At 37.6% G+C, this 19035-nt stretch overlaps 1 protein-coding gene across 7 annotated transcripts in view; it reads right to left on the bottom strand.

Moving 5' to 3' along the window:
- INPP4B (inositol polyphosphate-4-phosphatase type II B) overlaps nt 1-19035 on the bottom strand; it is a 309017-nt gene that overhangs the window by 23526 nt on the left and 266456 nt on the right. For all 7 annotated transcript variants that reach the window (XM_030947361.1, XM_030947363.1, XM_030947360.1 and 4 more), the window contains 3 exons: nt 16544-16641; nt 12168-12280; nt 9163-9317 (listed from right to left, as the gene is read on the bottom strand). In XM_030947361.1, the coding sequence (XP_030803221.1) occupies nt 9163-9317; nt 12168-12280; nt 16544-16641 (366 nt within the window). The remainder of the gene's footprint in view (nt 1-9162; nt 9318-12167; nt 12281-16543; nt 16642-19035) is intronic.

Below are 19035 nucleotides of genomic sequence, written 5' to 3'. Positions count from 1 at the left end.
GAGTCAGCTGTGGAGTTGGCTGTGCACTTTGGCAGGACTCCAACATTTCCTTTGCATTAACTTCCTTATAAACACGTGCTTCCTATTCATACAAATTATAGTAGAGACCTCTGCTATTAAGAATGCAAGTTCCCAAAATTATCTCCCAGCTTTATCTCTGGATGATCCAGAGAACAGGATAGCAATATAATACTGCTGGCTCCATTACTGGGTTTAGTTCCAGCTGACTGCAGATAACATCATGAAAGTAGGAAATACATAATAGGTAATAATAACCCAAATGGAAACTCCTCTGGTCACTCCACTGCAAACAGCGAGCAGGACTTGTATTGATGGTTAACACTGAGAAACAACTTGCTGCTGCCAGGTATTCCAGTGAAAGGCCACCAGTGGCTGCTGTAATGGTAAGGACACATGTCGCTCACCAAACCAGAGCTGCCACAGAAAGCAACAAGTAGAAACTACTACTAAAACTAACTCCCTCAGCTAAGCTGAGAAAAGCCACTGTCAGAAGAGTTTCTATATAAATACCACACACTAAGATGTTACTGCAAGAGAGTAAGAAACAGGGAAATGCTCATTGGAAAAAGAAAAAGGCAGCAGACTGAAGGGAGAAAACCCCCATACATCAAAGACAGTTCCTCAAATTATGGTTATAAAATATGGAGGGTGATGATGACAAACAATTACATCTCTCCTTTTATTTTGGCATCCAATATGATTTTAGATTCTTTCCCTAAAGAACCTGAGATAGAAAATTTCAGATCCAGTGTCTGAAGTTGAATAGGACCCTAACTATTTGAAAGCACAATTGTGTAACAGAATGTGCCAGGTCACCTTATGAATGCATCATAATAATAAATGGAAAGAGATAATATGGAGATGGAATGCTGAATTCTCTCATGTCATGTACATCTTAAGCACTAGGCTAGTCCTCAGAGATGGTGGCTGGCCCTGAGCCAGTGTTTCATCCCAAGGGATGGAACATATGAAAAAAAAAACTGAAACCAGGCTGCTGGACAAGAAAAGATGATTATCTGAGCCAGAGAGCATTCCTACAATAAGAAACTAAGTTTATGAAGGGATCAAGGGAGTCTAAAATGAGAGGAAAGATAAACCTAGAAATGTCTGTTATCTGCTTCCTTTACAAGCCAGCCAGAGCTATAGCCTGACACTCCATCATCTTTCTCCTGAAGGAATGCAGAATCTTCTATTACAAAACCACCTTTTTTGGAAGAGCAGCTGGTTGCTTCTCCTTTGTGTGCCCCCTCCAACCTCTGGACAGTCTGTAGGTTGCTGGGACTGCAGACAGGAAGTTATGAGCCCTCCCTGTCCAAGTTACATTACTCTGAGAAGAAGAACACTGTTTTAGAGGCCAGTAACTTCTTGAAGAAATTTCATGTTTGATCACTTTAACTAGCTACTGTACGCTACTACTGCCTCTTACTCTCATTTCCTGCTTCTTTCTTATCTAAATTTTAGACTTGGCAGTGTTGTTCTTCCTGAGATTTAGCTGAACATGGCCAAAGCCAGGGTAATTCAGCTGTAGGACTTGGATTTTCAACAGATAATGAACATGCATGCAGGACTTTTCCCACACACTCTTCCAGGAAATCTTAATTAAAGTGAAATATAACAGGAAGAAACCTGCTATTACTCAGTCTGGTGATTGTAATACATCTGGTTGTTGATTTCTGCTAAGACCTAGTCTTTCATGGAAGTTCTAAATAAGCAATAAAGCACTAAATGAATGAGAAAATTAATAAAGTTTTCCATAAGCAACTAGAAGAATCTCAAAGGCAAACACCAAACAATATTTTACAATAGTCTAACTACTTGCATGCTAGATTTGTCTAATCACAACAGGTGAAATCCAGAACTATGGGCCTGCAATATATGTTCCATTAGAAAAGGCTTTTAGGAAGCTTTTTCCTTTTTTTTTTTTTTTTGTTCTGTAATTAATCAAATGCAGTGTTTAAATTAACTTCTGCACTATTAAGCATCCAAACACACTGTGGCACTAAATGGGAAAGCAAATTTATCAGATAAGGTTTTTTCATTGGACTGTTTTTAAAACTAAGTGACCACAGAGTGCACATGGTAATTAATTTCATACATTTCTCACTGTCTATACTGAATAATTAAAATATTCACAGAGAGCAAAGACAAAGCTCAGTCCTCTGTACTCTCATTTGGATCAAGATATGACAAATACAACTTTGGGCTACTTAACAGATTGTTTACCTCATCAATATCTCAGTGAGAAATAAAAAGTTCAAATCAGAGCAGAACAACTCAGAGTAGGGCAAGTTTTTGATTGGAATTCCATTAATCAAGTTCTTCTTTGGAGAACTCTGCCACACACAACCTGAAGCCAAAGGGAAAAGGGGCCCTTCAGCAAAAAGATCACAGGGAATCAAGGGTTGTTTCTTGTCACAAAGCTGAAACCTAAATGTTGCCTAAAATTTTCTTTTTCAACTGATAAGGAACTTCTTTTGATGTACGATAAAATACTGTATACTGCAATTGATATATTAGTATCTTTTCCTATTATATAAAATTTACTGTCAAGTTATGACTCCTCTTGAAGACCTCACCTTCCCTAAGTAGTCACTGAAGAAGGAGCAGGTGCATTTCAAGGACTGACTCCTCAAACACTGGTGTCAAAACGTAGAGACAATACAGATTTCTGTTGGCTCTACCTTCCCCTCACTCGCTGATAGAAAAACTAAGCACTATTTCAGAATTCTTGTTTACTGCCTGCTACATCAGTGTACACTGAGTCACTTCCCTAAATATTCTTTGCAAACAGTGGGAAAGGTTTTCAGTGTTTTCCCTTGAACACCCTTTCCTCCCAAGTGATTGGTCCAAGAATATTATTACAGGTTCCAGGGGAAAGGTAATTATAATTAAGGCTACACAATGCTTTCCATTTAGAGTCTACTCACAATTGTTAGTTCATTTTGAATGGGAAAATTCAAACTTACAATATCATTTAGAGAAGAAAAAAATACATCTTTTCCCCCCTATTTTTTGAGAGTATTCCTAGTATCCCCATGCTGAAGAACAGGATTTGATATCCTGCACCAAGATAACAAAGATGTGAGAGATGCAACTCTCAAAAGAGCATGCTCCTGCAAGACTTTCAAACCTCTTCCTAACAAAGCCTTGTTAAAATTCAGCAGGTACCTACTCTGAGGATTCAACATATGCCAGGATAAGGAGCTAGATAAGGCTTTTCCTTGCTATTCTTTTCCCTTGCAGAGGATGACTACTATAACATGAAGCCAAAACCATGAGGCAGGGGACTGGCTCTGCTGTTCTCTCTGTGCTGTGACTGAGGCCAGAGCCCAAACTCTGAACAGGAGAAAAAAGAAGCAGCCATACATGCAGGGGAGAAAGGAGGGAAATATTCAAGCAAAAGTGTAATAAAAAAGAGGAAGATGAAAAAAAACCATATGAGAGAGTTTTCGGGACTCTGACTAGGGTGTTGATCAGAAAGAAGTCTGAAAACAGCACTTGGGAAGAATTTGGAGAAATGAGGTCCAGGAGAATGAAACTTCTGCAGTCAGCTAGAAAACATGCACTTGCAAAACATGAACTCAAACATCTGACCCCAGTGAAGCAGACAAAACTGGTTCATATAGTGTGAGGCTATATTACAAAGCAACTGCCAATTACACTGCCTAGTTTGTCTATGTAGAAGTCTGAACCTCAGGACGTTCCAGAGCACAAGTAAAGTGTGCATGGGTTACCTTTCTTTTATTTTTTTCCTTGGTTTAAGTCTGTAAAATCTGAGACTTGCTTTAAAGATACATTATAAAGTTCAATTCTGTGAAATTCAGAAGTTGTATTAGAAAAGCTTAGATTTTCTAATATAAAAGCCTTTTCAATGACTGTTTGATATTTTGCCCACAATGATTGTCTATAATCCTCCTCCTCCTTCCAGAAGGATGGACAGAAACAGACCTTAATTCTAAAAGGCTCCAGCAAGGTGTCCAATGGCATTGACTCTCATTACATCTTGTGGCCATCTCTCCTCATTTTGTTTTCTTTTCCTCTGCACACTGTGGCTATTAAAAAACCTCAAACCAGCAATTTAGTTTTAGAAAACAAAATGGATGGCAGTTCAATGCACCAAAACTGGACCTTACTGTTACTTAATGACCAGGCTCCTATCAGTACATCAGGTGATGCAAATCATCTACAGCTTCCACCTCACAATAGAGATGGTAAATTTCTAAAGAGCCATAGAATGATGTAAAAATCTATACTGGAAGTCAGGCTTGCCTTTTTAAAGTTTTGTTTGCACTGTGCTTATACTTTTAAATGAAAAAAGAAAAGGTGGAGGAGGTCAGATGGGCCAGGAAAAAGCTGGAGGAGAACTTGTGCCTCCTCTTCTGTGTGACTCCTCATGTGCTGCATCTCTTGCCACAAGCTCACAGGGGCAGGGTGAAAGCTGGGAGATGGGTGAAAGGCACAGAGAGATTTGCACATGGATCATCCCTGCCTCTAATCCTGTCCCTTTGCTCCTCATTCCCAGTCCATGTGGCAATTACAGCTCTGGTGTTTGCTACAGGCTCTTCCCTGGCCAAGGTCCACCTCAACACCCCGAACACCTGCAAGTCCCTGACTGAAGAGCTGTTACAGCTATTCCTCCTCCTCAACTCACTCATTTTTAAGCAAAGCTGTCCTCAAACAGCTCTTTAAAAAGACCCCAGGAGATATTTTCTTTATAATTGGCTCATCAAAAGCCCAATACTTGTTGTCCAGATCATTCATTCTTTGAACTTGTGCTTCAGTGAGATTTTTGATAGGCAATTTATCTAAAACACCCTGAAATATCCTTAACCATTTCAAGTGGAAATGGTGTGTCCCACATTGAGTCAAATTTTGTATTCAGTGTCAGAAATACGTGACAGGTGTTGTGCCCTGCTCAGAACGATGACAAGGCTGACAGCATGGAGGATTCACCATAGACAAGGGATTTGTCATGTCCTTTGTTTGTTACTGCTTTGAGGCTTTATTGGAAACATGCTCTATTCACTACCCACAGCCTCCAAAAGGGATCCTGTCACTGAAACAACAAAGCTAAATAGATTCAGAAAAGAAATAAATTTTTAAAAGGAAAAAAAAAAAATCTATTTTTTTACAGAGCTACTTCATTAAGTGTTGCCCACCAGGGTCCATCCTTCCTTAACAGTAGCCAGCTCTAAAGACCAAAAAAAAAGAATCATGTGACAGATACTGCAATGAACTCAGGTAAATCAGTTTTGTGCCTCTCTGTCTCTTGGAATAGATTTAACACTGAATGATAAGAATCATTCATGGATGGGTGAAGGGAAAAATAAGAATATTGATGCCTGCAAAAAGAGATTTGGAAGTGGCAGAGACATTATAAACAGGATTTTAATATGATGTGAATTACAAGCACTTGATACAGAGGGGATGATATATTGATTTTCCTCATTCTCAACTATGCATGTCACTAAGATCAATGGAAGTCACAAACCTATATCAAGGAAATTATAATATGTGGAATTATTTATAGAATGGCTGCTTCAGGTACACATCAACTGCAGCATCATAATGGCCAGACTTATGACTGAGGACAAAGCCATCTATTACATATTGTAAATGATAAAGTGTGCATTCCCATCATTGTTTCATTTACCACATTTTTCATAAGTGAAAGGAAGAACGAATAGAAGGATCCTTGTACGGCCTTTTTTTATAAAGAAACAACAAACATTGCATAGTTTATCACTAAAAGACAACAATTCCACTTACAAACTAAGTCATTAAAAAAACAGCTACAGGCAGTATTTTCCAAAACAGAGTTATGCAATGTACACCAAAGCAAATATGCTGAAACTCTGGGAATCACTTTTGGATTGCTCAAAATTCTGGGGACCCTGAAGAAGCTGAAAAGCAGCAGCACACTGGAGTCCAGCATCTCCAAGCTTCTGGAGGCAAGAAAGCATGAATCTGTAAACACATGCTTCCCTTTTCCAACAGCAAAAGCTGTGTCACCACTGGCAGACAAAGAAAAAGTCTCATAGCTACACAGGCACCTTTATAATTCTCATATCTCAAAACTATGGCATTTCCAATAAAGTCTGCTTTTGAATCACCATTTACTTCTACAGCTCACTTAGTTTCACAGTAGTCTTTACCTCCTACGGTTAACTCTTAAAAGAAGCCTTTCAAAGGTCAATCCAAACTATCAGGATTCTAGATGGTAAAATTGAATTTTTCATGTCTACTTGTTCTTTTGAAAGGCTTAAAAGCAATTTGTGGCAATCAGCACAAAGGGATTTGATTGACAAAGTTTAGCAAAGTGATCTAGAGAAGATTCATTGGGGAAAAAACTGCTAAAATTGCAAATTAAATGGCAAATAGTTTTTCTCTGTCTGCCCTTGAAAGAAAATAGGTTCTCTTCTTAGATGTGAAAATCATTCTAAAAGCTTCTAAAAGTACCCAATGAAAATGTTAGAAATGCACAGCATTATCTTTCAGATCTGCAAAAGTAATCAAATAAAAAAGAAACTACAAAAGGACAAGGGCAACAATGGCTACCAAACAAGTTCGTTGGCCTCATTCACACAAACCTCAAAAACACAGCTGCCAAACTTCCCTCGAGTGAAATACAGGACCTTTAGCTAAAACACCCGTGGAAATCAAGAGTTTTTCTCCTCTCCTTTGCCCATCTGCTCTTTCCTTCCCAATGTGCTGTCTCAAAAGGCCTTTCTATGTGATGCTCCTCTCCCCACCTGCGGACAGGAGCAGCCCCGGCCGGCAGATCCCGGCCAGGCCACGCGGAGAGCAGCGCTGTGTCCCTTCCAGCACTGCTCCAGAGGCACTCCAGCCCAGGGAGCGAGCAGGATCCCTGCGGAATGTGCACCTGCATAACCCTGCCTTGGAAAACAGCAGCAAAGATACAACCCCCCCTCCCATCAAAGACGCATCTTAAACTGCCAGGCCAACGCTTCACTGTGGGGTGAAGGGCTATGCTCCCATTTCACATTTTTACTCTTCTGCTCTGAAGTTTTAGGCTTTCACTGACCAACTCATGAGGGAAAAAGAGTATTTGGGAAGGGAAAAAGAGGAATTTGGGAGGGAAAAAGAAGAATTTGGCTAGGTTTTTTTAAATTTTATTTTTAAACCTCTAGTTATGTGAACAGTGTTAGACTGATAGCAACCAGCATAGTTAGAAGATGTATTTCTTTATTATCCTGATGGTGCAAATTATTTTGTATGCTAGTGCCACTATTGCAAAGCCTTTGCTTTAATCCTCAGGCAATCCTATCACCCAAGCCAAAGTCATGGTCTCCTATGTAACTCATTTTTCACCTACTTTAGCTCAATTCTGAAATTCATATATAGGGTAAGAGCAGGATAAAGCTTTTGTCTGTTTGAAACTACAGCATAACTGATAGATTTTACATTTTTGTAATGGTGCTTCAACTTCATATACCCATTTGCTTGTTTAATTTTTAAGTATTATTCTGATTTTTTTGCCTTTACAACATTCTTCTGTGACTTCAAATTACTGTTGCCTGCAAATATAACTAATGTGTTAATCTTCTCAACTTTCAGATCAGTCACATGACATAAACCCACTCAAAATCATTTATATTTTGATCTACAAAAACCTACTAGATTTTTTTACTAACAAGTTCAGGTTTTTTAAAATTATGTCTGTGAAAATTTTCCAATCTGCTACTCTACTCAATGCTATTCTAACATTATGGTGATTTTATGTAATTAATTAGTTTTCCCGTGTCTGGTAACTTACTGTAGCTTACATACTTCTGTATTTATTGGAGACATACCAGGAAAAAAAAAAGCATTTGAAATGCCAACAAACAAAATTTAACACAGAAAACTCAGAATTTGTTCATGATAAAATATGTAGTTATGAAAGACTGCACAAAACTCATTCACTCACTGAATTACTACAGAGACTGGGGGATTTATGCAAGGTACAACACATCCAAAACAATACAGCTCAGTTCAACACACCACATCTCACTGCATTAGTAGCACCTTGTGAACTAAACCTACAACTAAGCCATCTCAGCTCATTTACTCCTTATAAAATTGCCTTTTTTCTTTAGAACAGCTATCCTTGCCAAAGGACAAAGGGTTTATGTGGGTAAACCTACAGTATTAATTTACACATTAAGCACCTCTTCTGGCAATAATAAATATAAAGGTCCAGAATTACCCATTACAGACCATAAACACGATTGTTTACTTTTAGGATCTTTATAAATCCACCATACAAACAATTTGTGTTTCACAAAAGTCCAAGATACGATTCAGTTACTTCTTTGAAGGCTGTCCAAAATATTTTCTATTAGTTTTGCAGTGACCTTTGTTATTTGTTATTCTAGTGTCAGGGATACACATTTTAAATCTCCTACTGACAATACGATTAGAACTGTTATTATATGATTAAAACTATATGATTAAGCTCATCAAAACCAATGATGAAAGTTTCTTTAAATAATCTAGCATCTGGATTAATTTTATGATTGAAACTTGTTTGCTCAAGAAGGTTTTTTATTCATCAAAAAGTCAGGTAATGAAAAATCTTTACATGTTTTAATTACACATTCCTGATAACATCAGCCTCAATTTCTGAATAGTTGCAATTTAGAATAAAACATGTTTTAATTAACTTCTTCTAAAGCACAGTAAAGATTTTATCAGATATTAGTGGCAAACGCCACCAGTCCAAACCTACTTGGATGTTTCTTTTCAATAACATAGACTAGTAAGAATTGCCATCTGTAACAAATGCTTCTTTTGCTTTCTCTGTATTTGTGTAGATGTTGATCAAATAGTTTAATGACTGTGCAAATGGTTTTTAAAATACCTTCAAACCTGAAATATAACTTTTTTTAAAAGCAACTGCTGTTTGGAGTACTGCTCGGATTCTACAGTCGGTGAGCTGACCCTTGCAAGATTTCACGCATCTATCTCACAAACTGTTAATTACAGATAGAACACACAGCTGCCAAGACCCTGCACTGAGGTGGCTTGGCAGCAGTTAGGCTGCTGCTCAGGCAGGCCTGGGCTCTGCTGGGCATTTAGAACCAGCCTCAGACCCTGCGCGGTCCCGGCCTGGCTCAAAGCGCATGGGGCCCCACCTACCTCCTCATGCAATCCAGCGCCCGGATGAAGAAGTCTTTGTGCAGCTGGTGCTCGTCCCTCAGGATGGAGCACTGCTCCAGCGTCACTGACATGGACGTCCTGTCTTTGGCACTTTTGCAGCAGGTGAAGCGCACTCCGTTCAGCTTCCGGCAGATCTGGAACACGGGCAGGCCCCACAGGTTAGCCCTTCTAACCAGGCAGGCTGGGCAGCCCCTGCAGCTCTGCAAGCCCAGCCGGTGCACCCACAGAGCTACAGCATTTCTCAAGAACAAAGCACCTACTAGAAGTTAGTACCAGTACACTGAATTCCTGAATTTGACATGGGACTTTTATAACGATAAAAGAAATTTTTTTATAACTATAAAAGAAACAGTTCCTTCACTGTTTCCTCACTTCATCTAGCAACTACCCTGTTCAATGAAAGCTAAATTGTCTGAATACCTAATGAATAAAGATATGATAAGTCTTAACTCACAAACATGAATGTAGCAGACTAACTTCTTGTGAAGGTATGGACACATCTAACTCACACAGTTTTTATTTTCAGCAGGTAAACTGTTCAATGTTTGGCTCACAATTAATAAAGTTTAACACAAATGACTGCCATGGATTGTCTACTTTCACTTATACTTTGAAAAAGTTATAACACAAAAAGGAAACATGACATTTTGGATTTCCTCCCTTAGGAATCAATCTGTGGTTGTACCATTCCATTAGTTTACACTATGGTTTCAAATGATATTTTACTAGAAAAAGAAAAATTGGAGGAGAGCTTCTGTACCCAAATGTGGGTCTACCTTTCCCCAGATACAATTTGTCCTGAGAAAAGGCAATACTTTGCTTACACCTATCCCTGGAGAATCATGGGTATAACTGTACAAAATCTCAAAATGTTTGTGAGAATATGGCAAGGCAATAAACTACAGCAGTAATCACAAAAAGGAACTTCCCCCATTGGCTATCATGGGAGAGCTCGCAGGATGAACTGGAACATGATCAGTGTCAGCTCAGCAAATAAGTGTTTCTTCATCTGCTAATTGCATTCTCAGAAATTCTATTAAAAATCAATAAATACTATTAAATTCTATTAAAATCAGAAAATACTTAGAGCCTTTAAGTTCTTTGTGATACCATGGTGAGGGCAATCTCAAAAGTTTAATTTAGGGAATCAATTAAGGGAATCTTACTTAGAATCCAAAGAGGTACAGGATAGTGAAGGAGAACCTATGAGTGTTTCTTCCATCATATAATTTAAATTTTTAAATGTTAAATCTGTTTAAAAATTTGAACAGTTGCACTGGGATTTAAAACAAATACTATATGATAATTTTCTTAAATAATTATGTGAAAGAAGTTAACTGTTTCACTGAAGAGATTAATTCTCTTTGCACTAGTATCTTTGGAAGTCCATGACTCATGGGGGCTATTCAATGTGAATGAGTCCTAAAAAAATTAAAATATTAAAAAATCATTTATAAAATAAAGTAAAAAAATCCCAGGTGATTTTTCTGGATGAGTGATGGGCTCTGATGCAGGGAGACATAGGAGGAGAGGAAATACACAACTTCTATTAAATTTATTCTTACAGTCCAATTATATCAGTGATTACATGCAGGTACAGATAGACATGTGGAATCTTGTACTTCTACTGCAATAAAAAAGTGATATTGCACAGCTACTGCACTGACAAAGTTTTATTCTTACATCTTTTTTAAGAAATAAATGGAATATAGAATAACAGTGTGTAGCTCACTGGAACCAGAAATACACATTTCAGAAAGTAAAAGTAAGGGAACCTAAAGAGAAATAGAATTCAGTGAATGAAAAACCTGAAACACTTTGTATGTCCAAAGAATGCTTTTTACCCATGAAATTATTTTCAGGGAACCCTGAATAGATGGTAAAATACAACTTTCTATACCCAAAGCTTTAACACATTCTTTTGTAAATAATTTTATACTGTATCTTTTACTTTTTTAAAAGCAGTGTTTCATAGTAATTGCAAGACTGGTACTGTAAGAAAAACATATTTTTCCTTACAAAGGAATTACACTGCAATAGCATGTGATAATATTTATTAACAACATGGCAAAATGTTATTAGTAATATGAAAGTTACAGCACTGTTATTAATACAAAGACACGGTTAAGATTTTCTTTTCCCTGGTGTTAATAAAAAGTCACTGAGAATGTTATAAATAATTTTGTATCAAATATTTATTTGCCTTGAAGGGTATATACATTTGAAAGCCTCCCAAAACACAAAGCCTTACTTCACTTTCAGTAGATACCAAAAACTCTCTGCTGGTAAAAGGGGGCAGAGATACCAAGACAACTGTGTGGCTGAATTTCACATTCCTGAAAAGCTTGAGCTCTTTACAAACATCTAAGAGTTGTTTTCCTGGCCTTTTTTTTTTTTTTTGGTATGTATGTGCAAACCCCACAGAACTGGAAAACAGAAAGGAATTATGGGGAGAAAGTAAAGTAAGTACTAATCACTGTTAGATAAACAATTTTCTTTGTGTTCTCCCTGTGTCTGATTGTCTGTCCTTTGCATGTCTTTTGTGATAGCTACTTGTGAAATTTATTCAATTACAGAAAATCAAAAGTTAAATGCAGCAATAGCAAAAAAAAAAAAAAGCCAGAGGAAGCCATCATGTCCCACATCATACCTCAAGGACACTAAAAAAATTATTTTGAGTAATTTTATGTTATCAAAGAATGGACAGGAAACAAATCGCTCAAATTCTAGCAGGTTCTACCAGCTTAAAAAGTGAGAAAAAGAAATTGTCTGCAATTCAGGCGGAGGAAATAGAGATAAATTTATGAGTGGAATGAGTGATTATGAGAATGAGTACATTAAAAACTATTACAGCACATCTGCCTCCTTTAACCAGTGAGTCTTCCAGTCATATCCTTAAAATCCATTGCACTTACAATGTCAGCAAACTTATGAAAATGACTTTATGATTAGTTCATCAATTTCTTTGAAACAAGAGAGCTTACCGTTGCAGCCAGCCACATGATTTCTACATTCTTTCTCTTTTTGGCCTGGATATTTTGATGAAGACTTTCTAGCAATCCCTTTAAATCATTTTGCTCTTGAAAATGTGGTAAACCTGGGAAAAAAGGATTATAAAGTTGCTCATTTTGATAAGGTTGGTGATATGATTGTCCTGACTAAAGAATGCTCATGATAAAGAACAGGTCTATTATTTACAGCCTTGTTTAGGAACACAGGATGGAAATTACCAGATAAATATTTAAGGAATAAGCAAACCTTATGTCTTTCTGAGTATTGCTTTGTCCTCCCTAAGATCTTCATGTGGAAATTTAAAGTATCTTCAACCTTTATCTTATAAATGGATGGTGAAAAACAAAATCAAATCTCTGCTGTAGTTCTGTTCATCAGCTATTACAGACATTCAAAAGAAATCAGAAAAATAAAAAAACAACTGAGTGTATTACAACCAGCTTTGATGGGATTATTTTTTTTTATTTTAAAGTCAAAAATTTTGGTTTTGTTTTCAAATTGAAACATCTAATTATTGTTTTAAAATGTGCCTTAGATTTTTATACAATGTAACATAAGTGTTAAACAGCACTTAGAATCCCCTCTAAAAAGTAACAAAGTATATTTCTCCTGAAATTAATTGGGGCTTTATTTTGAAGTAGAAAATAATTTAAAGTTTGCTTAAAATCCAAAAATTTACACCTGCTTATTCTGGGTATGGCATTTAAGCTGAAGTTTAAATTATCCTACATCTCTAGCAAAAATTCAAGAGTAGGCAATTTAATTTCCCCCTTTGTTTCATAGGTATATAGAGAAGGGATTTTTCTAATGTTACATTTATCTTTGCTAGTTCTGAAAACCAATAAAAACAAGCAGAGTCTGGTTTTTGAAATTATTTCATCTCATGGTGGCAAAGTAAAAAGAATTTTAATCATAGTTATCACCAAATAAAGGGGTCAGAATCAAGTGAAAGAAAGTGAAACTAAATTGATCAATGGATACAGTTTCTTCAAGCAGAGACAGTAAATTAGCCATCCAGGGAGGGCAAAAAAACCCCACAACCCAAGCCCCAAACCCAAGCCCAAAGACTTCTACTCAATTGAAAGAATAAAAATGAGGGAAGTATTAATGAAGGTCAATATCCATTCTCCCAACGTGATCCAAGTTGGAATGATCCCTCTTATCAACAGGCTTTTACCTTTTACATCTATTAAATTCTGTAGTTTCCCTTATCCATGATTCATAGTAAGAAGTACTTTAAATATATTCAAAAAGAACTAAGTTGCTTCACTCATACTGTGCTGTCTAAAAACACTCACAAACAAAAAATAAAAAAAGAAAAAGAGAGGAAAATGTACATCCAGAATCTGTTTTGCAATAATTTTAATGTGGATTGTTTTAACAAGTTCTGATTGTACATTAGATAACGTAGAGCACATAAAACCACATCACACTCTGGTAGACTATTACACTTATGGGTGCATCTGTTTCTTTAAAACAGAGAGCACAAAATTACAAAGATGCTTTGAGATTATGCAAATGTATCACTAAACATCTTATTGCTTCCAGGCAGCTTTCCTTTGGTTCACAGCAGAAAATGCAGCAGCTCAGAGGGGTGACTTCACCACAGGTACAGCAAGAGTCTCCTAATCTATAGTACTGCCAAAGGAGTTGCACCTTGACTGGAAATGATCAATTGCTTAAACTCCTTAGGTTCCCCACAGTACTAAACCACCAAATCAGACTTATCGATTATAAGGGGGAGGAGCCTGGAAATACCAAACAGCCTTGTTGTTTTCAGTTAATTATGTACTACTAAATGTTGCAGTGTGATGCAATTTCCTGTTTTAGCTATCCCTGTCCTTTCCCAGGTGTGGCAATACCTTCTCCCTTCCCCTCCCCTTGCCCCCTTGCTAAGTGCTGTCTGTCAATATTAACATTCCAGCAAGGGCATCGTCTGGTTGGTGAAGTTCAAAAGATGCTTCTCAGCCCTGTGGTCATTGGTCCGTCTAGGGGTCATTGTCCCCTGAGACTCCCTCACTCCCACCTGGTTGGTGGCACACCTACCCCTTCCCTCCCCCTCTCCCTGGGCTTAAAGACACGGGACCATGCGGTTGGCATTCGGTTGGAGCTGTCGCAACATTCAGAGGCCTGCGTGCCCAGGAATAAAACTCTGGATCAAGACCCTCTAGCCGGATCCGTCTCCTTTTTTCCTTCACCTTGCCTAAAGCCTTTCCATCAGAAGTAAAGCCTGAGTTCCTCCCTGCCTGGACTTTCCCAAGTGCCAGCTGCAACACACAACTAGCCGGGGGTGTCTCTGAGGTGAAACACCACAGCTGCTGCCTTTGGTCAAGCAACAAGGGTCAGACGAGCCCAGGCACATTCCACCCAGTAATATTGGGATCATATTCCAATAACTAAACAACTATCTTACATTTTTGGACCCTTACTGGCTTGGTATTTCTATAAAAGCAGTACCATTTTGGTGCTTCAATCAGAGCTATACTTGGTCAGCATTTTTGGTAGGAATCTTGCTGGAAACATGCTCTTATTTTCAGTTTCTGCTAAAAGAATTTAAGAGGTCAAGAAATGGGTAAATGACGAAGTGTATGTTCATCTTAAAGAAGACAGAAAGTCAGTGGATGCTTAGTTACAAGCAAGACTATTGTTGGCAAGGAGAAATACAGACACAAGAGGAAAACTAACAGCAAAGGTGGCAATACCTTTCAAGGAGTGGAAAATTGAATTCTTTGGAAGGGAATATATGAATGAAGCAGCAGGCCAGGGAGGCTGCCAAGGGTGGATGCAACAGCCTGGCAAATAGGGCTGCGAGTCCTCAAATTCTGTTGGGCTTTTTGAGCACTGTTTGGAACTGACAGCTTTGGGAACACAGTCCTGCATTTATTCTGTAGCACAGATTTGGCATTATAGGAAATTATCTGGATAGGTGGGACAAAACCATCAAAAAGCCATCAATATTGAATGCCTCTCACTTGGCCCCAGCACCAGGGCTGCTGCCAGTCTTGTATGGAGGTTTGTCTTCCAGAGGTGGGGGAAGAGGAGTGGGATTAAAGTCCTGCCACAAATGAACAAGTTTGAGAGCTTCACTTTTTTCCCCGGGGGCTGGTTTAAAAGGCACATTTCTCCAAGGCAAAAGAGTGACTGCATATACTGGCAGGGAGCTACTGGGAAGGGCAGAGGAACCAAAAGGTGCTTTGTGTCCATAAAAAACTGTATAAAGAAGGGACTCAGTTCTTAAAGGTAGAGAAAAAAGCAAGAAAGTTATAATAACCAGAAAATACACGATGAACTAGACACAATTAGTTCTCAAAAGCCTTCACAGTCTGAAAGAAGTCCAGGAACTGTGTGGTTCACTAATAATCCTTCAGGAAGGCAGTACAAGTTTAAATTCTGTTAAAGAAAAGCAGCCAATACTGTCTGCACGCAAATTTTTGCTTTTATAAAATAAAATCCATTTATGAGGTAGCAGATCTACGTTAGTCCTAACCTGAATGAGGTTAGTTTTTCGAGGATGTTTTCTTAGCAAGATTCCCCTAAATTAATCACCCAACTTATTGTATGAGTTCCTCTGTAAACATCCTGGAAATACTAGGTCTGTGGGTGGATGGATGGGCATCTTGCCCCCCATTTAGAAAGAGCTTTTGTTTCTGTCAAAATTATTAACAAATTAAAATCATCCTGATATAAGAGATAAACATGTATATGCATGTGATATATCAAAGCTTTAGATAGCATTTAAAAATCAGGCTGTTAAAGCTCCAACATTTGGGACTATAGTTTGGGCATTAAAACTAACAGGATTCAATTGATGCAGATGTTTTTTTCAGTCCTTGCTTTTGGCAATCAGAGTAACAGCATAGCAATGTTTATGTTTATAATACAGAATTTCTCTAGAAGTGGAATACAGGAAACCTTGTTATTCATATAATGATGATGTGGCTCATTGCTTGTATTTGGATCTGCAGATTTCTCAATGGTTCACCAAACCTCAACACATTTTCAGAATAAGAACAGAGGGTAAGACTGAAGCTGATGGAATTTCCCACCAAGTATTTATGTAAAAATACAGTAGGTACAGACTGTCCTCTACATGAAATATTAAGAAACTTATTGTTTTAATAACTTAAAATAGCTGTTCAGTTCATCATTCCTCTGTTTCATTTTCTCTGTAGTTTCTGCTGTGGCACAGGGCCTGAAATCACTCCTGAGATCAGCAGGATATTACAGATACAAAATGTTTAAATTCATGGAACAAGTTATGGGGTTCTGCCAATATTACTGTCTTATAACCTTTTACCCATTCAAAGCTTTTCAAAGCCATCTGGACATTGCATTATTTTGTACTCACAATCAGGAGGCATTTTTTCTGTAAATAACTTGTAATATTCTTTGAGAAGTTCTAAGTTTTCCTGGTTAATGTTTTCCTGCAAAGTGGTATCTCCAAACCTATGAAAATACACAGTAAATTATGAAAAAACCCAAAACACACAAACAAAAAGATAAATTGTCCTTCATAATTATTTCTTTGCATAAAGAAAAAACTTTGGTGCTAAATGCATGAGATTTTGTCAAACGTGCAGTAGTTAAGTCCTTGGATGCTTTGGAATTACGTTTTGGAAACGAGGTCATCACTGATGCATACTTCTTCCAAAAGTTTATTAACAAAGCAATCTATTTACAAACATGCAATAAGGCACTTTTTTTTTTTCCCTCACAAATCTTGAATAAATGGAAAGGCACTTTGGCGGAATTCCAAACGGTACCACAGGCAGAGAACACCAACTCCTCCATCTCTTAGTGCTGCTATCGCTTAAGCATATTAATTTCTGTAAGAGCTGGACAATATGGAAGTGACACAAGATGGAAGAGAAGCTTATCTACAAACTAACTGTAGGTATAAAAACAAATATCTTTCTCTCTGAGATCAAGATTTCCACAACAGCCACATTTCACATGCCAAGAAACTAAATCTCACAGTACTACAGGAGATATGATTGTAAAGACAAGAATGTCCCCATGACAGTTAGGGCCAAGGTTTTTGAAATTCATCTTTAGAATAGATTTGAAATGGGAATGGAGAAGTACAGGAAGAGAGGCATGGGCAGCTAAGTGAGAAACTCAGAGAGAAGGGGACACAGATCAGAAGATATCAAATATGCTGCTAAATTGTGTACAAGGGAAGCAAATATTTCAACAGGCCACAGGGAGAAGATGTGACTACTTCCTCAGTAGCCATTGCTGCACTCTCACATGAGAACATTTCTTTTAAATCAGAAATATTCTCAAGTGTATTCTATCAAAAAACGAATTAGAAGATGTTTTTTTCTAATACAGTAACACTTCCTAGAAATTTGCCACAAAAATGTTTTTATATTCTCAGGTTCTTTATCCCACAAACCCCTCCATACTTTTAGCCATAAATCGTGTGCGGTGTAAATGTACAGCTTTAGGAGTTAAGCAGTATTTTGAATTAAGACAAAAGCAGACTGTAACTGCATGCAGAAAAGCTGCTTCTGCATTGAACTTGTTTTCTTGGTAGATATTAGTACATATCCATATTTATAGACATGTGGCTATTTTGTTTTCTTTTATGGCTTTCTTTGCACACAATGTAAAATGACCACTGGGAACAACACTTCCTGCCACTTCACTTGCAAGCCAGGCATCTTTTCATACCAACTCCTCTACAAGCCCCCAGGTAATCAGGCTATTTCTAAGTGTTGCCAAATTTTTCCTCAGAACATTCATAACTCAGTCCTTCCTGCCTATCTCACTCCTGTAAGCTCCCACTAGCCTGCTTCTTGCTTACCACACCATGTCTTATCTCTTATTTTCTGAGTGTCCCACTCAGAACTGTCATGACTGATTTTGTTGGTTTTGCACATTATGAGTTTGGCCACGTCGCTCCTCTCAGCACTTTCCTCTTTATGGCATCAAGAATAGCCTATTTTCATTTTCAAGAAGTTTTCAAGTTCTCTAACCAACTATCCAACTCTTTCACCAGTAAAAGGCCAGACTTTACTGTCTTTAGATTCAGTCAATGTCTCCCATTTCAATTTTCTGCCTAAATTTTCTCACACTCAACTTGGAAAAGTGTCCCATAAACATTTACAAAGCTACCTGATGGCATTCTTTAGTAGACTTCTTTAAAAGACTGGTTTTACTTGGCTGTCTACAATGAACAGGAGATAAAATCCTGGGGTGCTTAACTTCTTGCCTATTATCCAGGTTAAGGATTTTCACTGTCTCCCTCTATTACTCCAGCTACAGCTTTGCTATAAGCTTTTGGCTTATAGCGAATGCAACCCAAAGATAAGCATTATGTCTTTTGGATGCTCTGTTAATAAAAGCAGCTAAAAGACAAGACGTTTTAAAAAAGTAGCTGTCTGTAATGACATCTTGACTTCTACCTTGTGGTTTTAGCACTGCACAAATGTGGTAATTTAACGTGACTGACAGATACCCTTCTCTTGGAAAAGAAAATTAATACGTTGGTGAAAACTTGACTATTCTTATACTAATTAATTAGTTTCCAGCAATCTGTTGCATAGGAGTACTAATTTCTCTAGCTTATCACTTGTTTAGACTCTTCAACCCCATCTTCAAGATGTAAGAATTTTGAATTTTCAAACTTGTGTGAGAATTTCAGAGTACTGCATACAAACAAAATTCTGCATCTGAAATAGAAATCCATTTTGCATCTGTATCCAAGAGAAACATGGCACGAACTCTGTGAAATGAAGCCCTGCTTATGGTCTTATCTTCATCTGGACTTTTTCATTGTTCTACAGTGCTTCATAGCTTGTGTTTATTTCCTTTAATACCTCTGAAAATACACAC

The sequence above is a fragment of the Camarhynchus parvulus genome, chromosome 4 (genome assembly GCF_901933205.1).
Source record: "Camarhynchus parvulus chromosome 4, STF_HiC, whole genome shotgun sequence".
Classification (NCBI taxonomy): domain Eukaryota; kingdom Metazoa; phylum Chordata; class Aves; order Passeriformes; family Thraupidae; genus Camarhynchus; species Camarhynchus parvulus.
The sequence above is the reverse complement of the archived record's forward strand: the minus strand, read 5'-3'. Positions and strand labels throughout refer to the sequence as shown.